At 36.6% G+C, this 11,107-nt stretch overlaps 1 protein-coding gene across 1 annotated transcript; it reads left to right on the forward strand.

Annotated features, from left to right (window-relative positions):
* The first annotated feature begins 5,525 nt into the window (after positions 1–5,525).
* LOC113723885 (uncharacterized) lies at positions 5,526–9,645 on the forward strand. Its single transcript, XM_072046278.1, has 5 exons — positions 5,526–5,592; positions 6,014–7,959; positions 8,050–9,150; positions 9,195–9,323; positions 9,418–9,645. The coding sequence occupies exons 1-5, from the start codon at positions 5,526–5,528 to the stop codon at positions 9,643–9,645; spliced, it is 3,471 nt and encodes a 1,156-aa protein (XP_071902379.1).
* Positions 9,646–11,107: the final 1,462 nt, after the last annotated feature.

Below are 11,107 nucleotides of genomic sequence, written 5' to 3' on the forward strand. Positions count from 1 at the left end.
CTCCTTCAAAGGAATGTGGTGCATGCATCTAGACGGGCTAATTCCTTGTATGTTGGAGATGGTCCATCCTATAGCCTTCTTGTGCTTCCTTAAAATTCTTAGCAACTTATTGAGTTGCTCTTCTTCCAAAAATTATTTTTAGAGAATATTTTTAGAGAACAACAGAATATTATTTTTAGAGAAACAACAAGTTTATGCTTGATGAACTAAAGTACTTTGATCTTGAACAAAATGTCACGTTTGACCCTTTGAATATCGTCCTTCCGGAGGTCAACGCTGGCAACAAAACCACAACATGTAGAGAAATCCAAATGAACTGAGTCACCAGCCAATTAATTCCAAACTCACTTTTTCTCATAAAATCCTATCTTAGCGCCCTTTCAAGTTTTCACTAAGGGTACCCCACCTTTTTATTTTTTTTCATTTTTTTATTTTTTTTCTCTTTTTCCTTCTTTTCTTCTTCTTTTCCTTCTTTCTCTTTTTTCAATTTTTCATTTTATTTTCTTTCTTGTTTTTGAAAAGACGCCCTTTCAAGTTTTCACCTAATAAACAAATCTTACTGACAGCCTTTATCAATTCTGAAAAGTGTTTTAAGAAATGAAGGCATCAGCAGGACAATCCTCCCCTTGCAAAATTGGTGAAGATGTATTGATATTATTTGCCATGTAATTAGAAAATTTCCTAAAAGAAATGATGCAAAGAACGAAAGTCAAGACTTGCAGTTTTTCGTAATGTGGTCAGGTGAGGTGCTAAAAAAAGTTTAAAACTTGAAGGTAGATTTTATAAGTGTTTAAATCACCTGAGGTCGCATCTTCATATTAACCCTACTTAGGATTAAATTAAAATTGCTCCAGTTTATCTCAACCAAGGTTCTTTTCTGTAATTTTCTTTTCCTTTTGTTTTTCTATCACTTTTCACCTCTTGATGTTTTTCTTTCCTTTTCTTTCAACTCAAACTTGCCCCAACGTGGGGTTTGCGGTGCTCAGGGGTTGCCAAATGAAATAATTTATCCTGAACGTTCAAAAGGGATAACTAGAGATAGAATGCTTAATTGGAAAAGAAGAAGGTCTGACTTTCATTCCATTCCTCGCATTTACCCAAAAAGGAAACTTCAATTTATCAGATAAAGAATTTCTTACACATATTTGAATTGATCGGTTGAGAAAAAACTTGTCCATCCATTTCTACGAGAATAAGTGCTCCACCAAGCAATACTTTCTTGACGATAAAAGGGCCCTGCCAATTTGGTGCAAACTTACCTTTGGCTTCCTCTTGTACTGGCACAATTTGTTTCAACACTTTATCTCCTTCTTCGAATAGTTACGGTTTGATCTTCTTCTTGTAAGCACGGGCCATTCTCTTTTGATAGTACTGACCATGACAAATAGCATTTAACCTTTTCTCATCAATCAAAGACAATTGCTCATGACATTGTTTAATCCAATCAGCTTCATCCAGCTTGGTTTCCATTAGCATGCGCAATGTAGGAATTTCGATCTCAGTGCCAATATTAATGATTTCTATTTCTTCTAGGTTTGATTTGGATTTCTCTTCATATTGTTCAAGATTCTTTAATAAAGACTCAGATTCTTCCTCGTTATCACTCTCGTCTTGAATTTCTGATTCCATAATTTCGAATTCGTGAGAGATATCGAGATTGCAGTCATCAAATTTTGGAATAGTGATATCAAAAGGATCAATGTGTTTTATTTTTTGCCATTTGAAAAATAATGAGATAGATACAACAACATGTAAGTAAAACAATTGAAAAATGAACACTGTGCATTTCATTGAATTTCAAATAAAAATTAAAACGTCATAATATGCTACTTAACAAAAAACATGTATTGAAAAGACATTTGATTCAAAACTATTTACAAAACTGAAAGGCAAAAGATGAACAATGCAAATGATCTTTCATAGTTATCAACCAAAGGCAATCCCCTAGATTTATCGAAATTTTCTTCGTGAGGGAATATGATTTGCAGTCCAATTTTGGATGGCTCCTTCGAGCACAAAAGGCTTTTGGACTATTCCGATTACTTCATTTTTTCCCACAATGTATTTGGCAAGCTCCTCAAAACTCCTCGTCGGTGGTAATGGTCCCTAAAGTATTTTTATATTCAGGAAGAAGGTTCTTGCTGACATTCGGCCTTGACTCACTTTTTTTCCTTAAAACTATGTCCCCAGCATCAATCATGTCTTGAATCTTATACTTTAATACCCAACAATTGACAGTAGAGTGGCCAGGACTTCTAGAGTGATATGCACAAATGGCTTGAGGATCATAACGAGTAGGAATGCCTCAAGAGTAGGTTTTAGGAGGCATCACGCCAATTTTACCAATAACCTTAAGTTGCTCATATAATTGGTCGAGAGGTCGGCCCAAATTGGTAAAGAAACGGTATTGGATTTGATTTTGAGTTTCATTGGTTTGAGGATAATTATAAATTTAGTTGTTTGGCAGAACAGGTTTTGGATTAAAAAGAAGTCGAGGTGGAGTTTGCAAACTTGGTTGAGAAATCTAGAAAGGTGGTACGATATGTTTGTGTAGTTGGGTCGGGGGCGAGAATGGTTGACATTAATGTAAAAGACAGAACGGGAGTTTGGGTAATAAGGGTAGAGGGATGAATAGATGGGTCGGTTCTGAAATTTGGGTCTAGTCGGGGGCCTTGATCCCAATCGAAAGCATTCTCTTCTTCCTTCATCTTGAACTGAGGTTTCTTGCCACTACTATTCTGGCCTTGCAAAGCTTCCAGTTGCATTTTCAAAGTCGACATGTTGACTATCTTTCCTACGTTGACGAATTCATCAAATTCCTCTAACTTGTTTACAATAGCTGCAAACGAGCATCCAGTCATTCGAAAAATTTTCTCAAAATAAGGCAGGTCATGAGTTTTGATATATGTTCGAACAATTTCGTCCTTGGTCATAGGGGGTTCCACTTTGGCAGTTAGTTTCCTCCAATGCTTGGCATACGTCTTATGATCCTCTAACGGTTTCCTCCTGGTCCTCTCAAGCATGGTTCTCGTTGGTGCAAGTTCGTAATTGTACTCATACTGCCTCACGAAAGCGATTGACAAATCCAACCATGTCCTTATTTCCTCAGGCTTCAAATTGGAGTACCAATCCTGATACGAAATATGGGCCGCTTATGAGCCATGTTTCGGGCTGCAAGAGAATGAATCTTTTAGTAATAGTTTAGTAGTTCATTTTTTCAGATTTCTATTTTATTTGGTAGGAATAAGTTCGGTCCAAGATCTCATGTTGAGTTGGATCCAATTTATAGAGTCTAGGCTCACTATTACTTAAGTTGGTTAATTAGCTTTTATTGGGTTATGTTGGGCCAGCTTAAAGCTTTCATTGGGTCGATTATAAGCTGTCCATTAGTTAGCCCTAACTATGATTAGTGAGTCATTAGTTTAGTTGTCAAATCGAATAAGGAAACTTGCATTGTTTCCAACTTAGATTAGGTTTGCTTCTTTGTAAGGCTATAAATAGTCAAGCTTTGATAATTTCAGCGAGACGCTTTGATCATACAAAATACTTGAGAGAATTTTCTCCATAGCTTTCGAGCATCCCTTGAACAACTTAGAGTCATACTTTAGTGTTCTTGTTCGGCTTATCAATTCAAGAATCGCACTTGAATTGTAGCGCCTTCTACACTTGTCTGAGGTTCACTAATTCGTTTGATCACGGGTTGAGATAATATCAACAAGTTCGTAGTCACGGGGATTAGAGGGGTCGTAGGGTTTCCGCTGCTACCGTTTCTTGCGTTCGAAGTCAAATCCAACAAGTGATCTTGGGTCGCGAATCTTCTCACCAACGAGATTCGTATCAAATCTAGTGCATCTCCTTCTAAATTTTCGGAAAACAATCGAACTAACAAATTCTGGTCATCCATTGGTTTTCCTAATTTGTTTGCAAACTTTCGGAGATGTGTCTTGGGATTGCCCGTTCTGTCATACTTGCTAAATTTTTGGTGTTTTAAAACCCACAGGCAATTGCATATCAGGAAACAGGCACAATTCATTATAGTCCAAACCTCCTTGTTTGCTTAAACCTTGGCTCTTCCTCATGAACTCGTCAAATCGATCCAACCTTTTTAACAGATTCTGGTCAATTGGTGCGGAGTTTTCCCTACTTCAACTTTTTCTTGTGCAGCGGTGTCTAGCGTGAATGGTTCAACAGTGGAATAATAATATGGTCCTTGAGATTCAAGTGGCATGTTTGAACTAACAGGTGGATAACTTTGAGGAGCTTGCATGTGAGAAGGATTGATTTGGATAGTGGGTGCATAGGTATGTCGTAGGCCATGAGTGAGATAGGTGAAAGTTTTCTCAATTGGATTTATGACATGTTGAGCAAAAAAGGTTTGACTATAGGGTAGGGGTAGTAGTTGTGGTTCAGTTTAACTATTAGGTAAGCGCTTATGTTGGACACCACTACTACTACTAGCAACCAGTTGATCAATCATGTGTTGTTGTGTGGTCATTTCCATGCTTAATTCATTGAATCTATTTAACACTTCGCTCAGTTGAGCTCCCAGATTTGCAAGATCAGCTGATGGCGTCATTGCAGTCCTATCAGATAATTCAGGATGTGTACTCATGTTTACACTATTTCTTAAAACTTGGCTACGTGATCGTGTAATGATGAAATTTTTTCGTGTAGCTATGTTTGCAATTATCTAAAAATTTAGAAAAATCCTATTTAGATTCCCCTCTTGATTAACTGCTGACGAAAAGAAAGAAAAAAGAAAAAGACGCAAGTTAGTAAAAATTAGGCTCCGTTTGGATTAGCTATTTTTTGAGGTGTTTTTTAAAAATTTTACTGTAGCTTTGTATATAAAAAACTTTTACTGTAGATGTTTTTGGATTGTTTTTAGAGGTATTTTTAAAATATATTTTTGAATATTTTTATAATTTAGAATTTTGTTGAGATTCTTTTTAAATATATACTGGCTCTGTTTCTATATATTAATGTTTATTTATATATATAATATTTTTATTTCAATTTTATTTTTTAATATGTATATTATTATATATTTAATATACATATACAAATATATATATATTAATATATATTAATATACATATTATAAAATAAAATTGATATGTATATATTTATATATGAGTGAATGGCCCAAAAGGTCACTAAACTATTAAAAATGGCACCCTCTGGTCACTAAACTTTTTTTGTGGCCGAAAAGGTCACTAAACTCGCAAAAACTCTCCAGCGAAGTCATTTTACCGAATTTCAGCGGTTCCTCATCCGGTAACAGGGTCAATATGGAGTGGAGAAATATAGTAAAGGGGCAAAAATGTCCGAAAGATTATTGGAATAGGTGAAGCCATAGATTGTCTCAATCCCAAACCACTTTTGAACCCATAGATTGACTTCGTCTTCTCCGGCAGTAAAAAAAGTGACTTTGACCACCTGTAAACCAAATCAAAATAGCAAACCTCTTCGAGTTACAGCCTAAACCCATCTCAAAAACAAGAGTAGCCGAGGAAATTGTGAAGATGGTGATTTCAATGAAGTGGGTGAAGCGATCGAGGGATGAGTATGCTGACCCGTACACGATGTATGGTAAGTTATTAAAAAATTTATTTTGGTGAAGAAGAATGTTGGTAAAAGATAGTGCAAAGTCTGAAAATGTTAATACGAAATGCAAAAATGTCGAAGAGGTTTTAGGGTTTAATGGGTTATTTTATATATAACAAAGGGGGCATGAAAGGGATAAGAGAGAATGGTCCTCCCTTTTGTCGTCATAGTAGGTTACAAGGGGTCCTACATTCACATGTCGTTAAACTAAATTAATTAGGCAGAAAAAATGTGACTTTTATTGTATTTGTTGACTAACTGCAGTATAATATTAAGGTTTTGTGTGGGAATTAGAAATGAACCTGTATTGAAGACTTAAAAATTAATTTCAGATTGTAGTTTTTATTAAAAGATTGGATATCTATCAATTAACAATACCTGCAACTATTTGATCTTTGTGATGCAGAGCATGGATGCTCATTATTTACAGTTAAGATGCGGCATGGTGGTAGAATTGAAGGGGATAAATATAAGAGTTATGTTGGTGGAGAGGTAGACTATTTTGATCTTTGTGATGGTGATAGAATGTCAATGCATGAGATTAATGATATGGTGAAAGAGTGTGGCTACAACAAGGATGTCATATTGTACTATTATCTTGATCCAAGAAGTGATATCAACAATGGATTGAAAGAACTCCAAACTGACGAACATATCAGACAGTTTTGTAGTTGGGTGGAGCAGTTCAAGTTGATGGAAGTGATATGCGACCATGTTCCAGATGACGAGGTGTTAAAAATTCAAACAAAGACCATCGTAGAGCCACCGGATGTGCACAAGTCTATAGTGATCGTTGAGGAAATTGATGATGGGGAGGAACGTCAAACAATGAATGCGTGTAATAGTAAATCTGTGAAGAAAAAGGGTAGATTCCGTACACGATCATTTGCTGCTTTAGAGTGGAAGGATAGCACTATACAAAAAAAAGCAGTGCATGAAGCTATTGACCAAGGTGATGCACCTACAATTACAGCAGGCTTGCACTCAACTTCTGGAGATGGTGAAAATGAGGGAGAAGGAGACGAGTGTGATGATGGGGATGGAACATGTGATGAGAGGGAATTTGAACAATACACAGATTATTATCGGGACGATGAAATGTATGAAACACAAAGTATGCAGCAGCCTCCAACACAATGTGGTCAACCACATGAAACTCATGCTGAGTCAAGTGAAAGGCAGCTAGAAAATGAAATTGATATTGGCGAAGGAGATAGTGAAAGGCAGCCAAGTGAGCAACCTAGCCAGGCAGGAACTCAAGCATCAAAAATTACAAATTTGAGGAGGAGTTCTAGGTTGAGCAGCAAATGGAAAGGTGATGTCACAGCTGCTGAAACTACACGGGAAAGTGAAGACCGTGGCCCCCAAACTACACAGCAAACACGGGCAACCAATGCTAGCAATGAAAATCCACTTTTGAATGATGGAATGGAGATGGAACTCAACAGCAATAATGGGTCGTCTGACGAGGAAATCCAAGAGGTAAACATGAATTATACTAACTTTGATATGGAGAAGTTTATGAAAAATCCTGAATTTGAGGTTGGTATGAAATTTGGAAGTAAGGGTCTGTTTAGAGAAGCTATTAGGAATTACTCGATTCTTATTGGGAGACCCGTATTTATGTACACAAATGACAAATCTAGATTGAGGGCAAAATGTGTGGCACCCTGTCCGTGGTTTGTGTATGCTTCTAAAGTTCCAGCATTGAACAACTCAGATTTTGTTTTGAAGACATTGAATGATGTTCACAATCATTGCAGTCATGCCTGGAAAAATAAACACATGTCTACCTCTTGGCTGGCAAACAGATATGAAGATCAAATAAAGTCAAATATGTATATGCCAGCAAAGCAAATTAGGCAGGCTGTGGATGAACAATATAAGTGTGAGATTAGTAGAAGTATGGCTTACAAGGCAAGGACTAAGGCTAGGAAGAATATTAAGGGAAGTGTAGCAGAACAATATGCTTTTGTTTGGGAATATGCTGCTGAATTACAGAGGACCCATCCAAATACAACAATTGACATTCAATACAATCCGAGAAATGATCCTGATGAGAGACCTACATTTACCAGATTCTATTGCTGTTTAGGACCTCTCAAAAAGGGGTTTAATGAGGGTTGTAGGCCCATTATAGCACTTGATGGGTGTCACACAAAAGGAGCATATCCGGGACAATTGTTGACAGCTATTGGGACAGATCCCAATAATGGATGGTGGCCCATTGCTTGGGCTGTTGTTGAAAAGGAGGCAAGAGAGCAGTGGCATTGGTTTCTGAGCTTATTGATTAAAGACTTACAAATAGCCACTGCCAGCAGTCATTACACATTTATTTCGGACCAACAAAAGGTGAAGCACTCATATCTTATCATTATTGTTGATATTAGTTACTATTTGGTTTATTAGAGTTGACCAATTTTTCACAATTTGTTATTGTAGGGGCTTGATAGTGCACTTTTGGAACTTCTTCCATATTGTGAACACAGATTCTGTGTTCAACACATGTACAGGAATTTCAAGAAAAAACATCCTGGGCAGATTTTAAAAGATAGACTATGGAGCATTGCAACAGCTACAACTGTTGAGTTGTATGAGGCAGAACTTGATGACTTGAAAGAGTATGACCAGCTTGCATATGCATGGGTCAAAAGGGCACCACCACCACAGCATTGGTGTAAGGCATTCTTTCCTCATCATGTTAAATCTGATATGTTAGTTAATAATCTCTGTGAGACGTTTAATGCAAAAATATTAGAATACAGGGATTTACCTATTATTGGAATGATGGAAGGAATTAGGGAGTATTTAATGGGTAGAATAGGAGATAGGGCGGCTTGGATGAAAAAATGCCCTGGTGCTGTTGGTCCAACTATTAAGGAGTTGATTGAAGAGAGGGCAAAACAGTCTAGGAAATGGAAAACTGTGGCAAATGGTGATGGGGGTTATCAAGTCAAAGGGCCTAAAGGGGAACAATATGCTGTATATGTACAAGAAAGAACATGTACTTGTAATTTATGGCAAGTTAGTGGCCTGCCATGCTGCCATTCCATTGCAGCACTTCATAGAATGAATGAGGACCCGTGCATGTATACTGATGGGTGTTACTCCAGGGAACTATTTTTAAAAATTTATGAGAATGTCCTCTACCCTAGCAGTGGAAAAGCACTTTGGCCAACTAGTACAAATCCGGTGTTAGGCCCCCCAATACCATGTGTGCAAACGGGAAGACCTAGAAAGGCAAGAAGAAAAGATGTTACAGAGAATAGAAGCCACTCTGGGTCACAAAAAGCAACTGTCCACAAAATGAAAAAACATGTTGTTATGCATTGTAGAAACTGTGGTTTGGCAGGTCATAATCAAGCTATATGCAAAGCTCAAGATGGTGCTGAAACTGAGCATTTAAGACAGCAAAATGCAACTGGCCAACCAAACAAATTTGTAGCTCCGGGTTGTAGTGAAGAGGATGTTGTTCCCAAATCTAGAGAAGAGAGTGTTATGCATGAATCTGGTGAACAGAATGCTGAAAATGTTGACGTTGAAGTTGGCAATTTTTTCCAACAATATGATAATATTGCTCACTTCAGCCATCAACTTTAGAAGGTGCACAACAATCAATGGAAGGAGCAAATGTTGCTGCCGAAGGTGACACTAGTAATCCAACAGAGATGTTGAGGACGATTGCCAGTCCAACTAATAAGAGGATAAAGACCCCTGTTAGCTATCAACCTTTCTAACTATTGTTATACAATATTGTAATTGTAGTTCTTGGAATAACTGAGTGAAATGTTATTTGGTTTTTGTGATCAGGTCCGGCGAACTCGACCAGATGCTCCCAGAACAACAACAAGTCAAAAAGATCCTCGTCCGGCTGCATCTACTGATAATACGCAGAAAAGGGTGGTCCAAAAAAAGAGAAAATTGACGGATGCCGAAAAGGGTGCGATCAATGCCAATTATGCATATTTGGGAAAAGAACCACCATTCAAGGTTGGAAATTGGGCAGGAAGATCATTTGGAAGAGGCCGTGCAACTTAATGATAAACTGTTAAATAACTTTTGTAGTCTTTTTGTAAATCTTTTTGTAGATCATTGGGCACGAAAATGTAATAGCTTTTTGTTGCCATTTTGTGGGAGTCAAACATACCTTTTGTCCACCTATTGTAATACAACCAATTATGATCCAATGAAATGACTCTTTTATTTGTCATTCACTACTTAATAATTGGAATGGGCTATTGTTCTTGTCAAATTAATTGATTAGTCAACAGCAAAACTCATAATTAACATTTTCAAAGATCCAAAGTCAACACAATTACTAGCTTCATTAAGTACAATTGCATTGTACATACCAGCAATCCAAAATCTCTGCATTCTACAAACTAGTATTTCGCAACATTTCTTTCATACACTAGCAATTTGCAACCTCTTCGAATTTGGCATTGTTGGCTCATGCATCCATATTAACCACACTGTAACAACCACTCCAATCACAAAAACACTTTTTGCTAGCTTTCTTGTCCTTTGTTTTTTTTCCAATTGCTCCTTTAGTCTTTTTATCTCCAGTGCCATCTCGTTTGCTTTGCTTTGCCATCCCCGAACCTCCTTTTGCAGAGCTTCATTCTCAGCTTCTAATTTGTTCTTACTTCTTAACAGGCCAGGTATTACTTGCTTAGCTCTCTCACAAATTTCTTCATCATACCAGTCCCAAAATCCACACCCTCTAACCTGCAGCAACAAATATTTACATTTTATCCATCTTGTAAACTCGCAAATATCCATTAAGTAATTATCTTACCTGATTTTGAGCACATTCAATATATCTTCGCGCTGGATTTCTTTCTGTCCATGAGGCCTTCAAAATAGTTCTAGTTCCGCACTTGCAGAATGGAATCGGTTTATTGCGTCTTGCCATGAGTCATTGGACAGGATGAAATGGAAGAAGATTTTTCCTTGAATAGATGAGAGAAGATTTGTCTTTCAACAAATGAAAAGAGGACTCAGCTAATTTCTAGATCTAAGGCACGACTTGCGAGAGAAAAAAAGGTTGACCATATTTTGTTTGACATTTTTGCTCCTTTACTATATTCCTCCACTCCATATTGACCCTGTTACCGGATGAGGAACCGCTGAAATTCGGTAAAATGACTTCGCTGGAGAGTTTTTGCGAGTTTAGTGACCTTTTCGGCCACAAAAAAAGTTTAGTGACCAGAGGGTGCCATTTTTAATAGTTTAGTGACCTTTTGGGCCATTCACTCTTTATATAAATATATTTTAAACAAATATTAATATTTATATATAAATACATATATTTATTTCAATTGATATAATATATATAACATACATATTAATATGCATAATTTAAATTACATATTAATATTAATATAATTTATATATAATAAAATATACATAATTGAAATATACAAATTGAAATATACATATTAATATATATTAATATACATATTATAAAACAAAGTTGAAATAAATATATTTACATATT

The sequence above is a fragment of the Coffea arabica genome, chromosome 1c (genome assembly GCF_036785885.1).
Source record: "Coffea arabica cultivar ET-39 chromosome 1c, Coffea Arabica ET-39 HiFi, whole genome shotgun sequence".
Taxonomy (NCBI): Eukaryota; Viridiplantae; Streptophyta; class Magnoliopsida; order Gentianales; family Rubiaceae; genus Coffea; species Coffea arabica.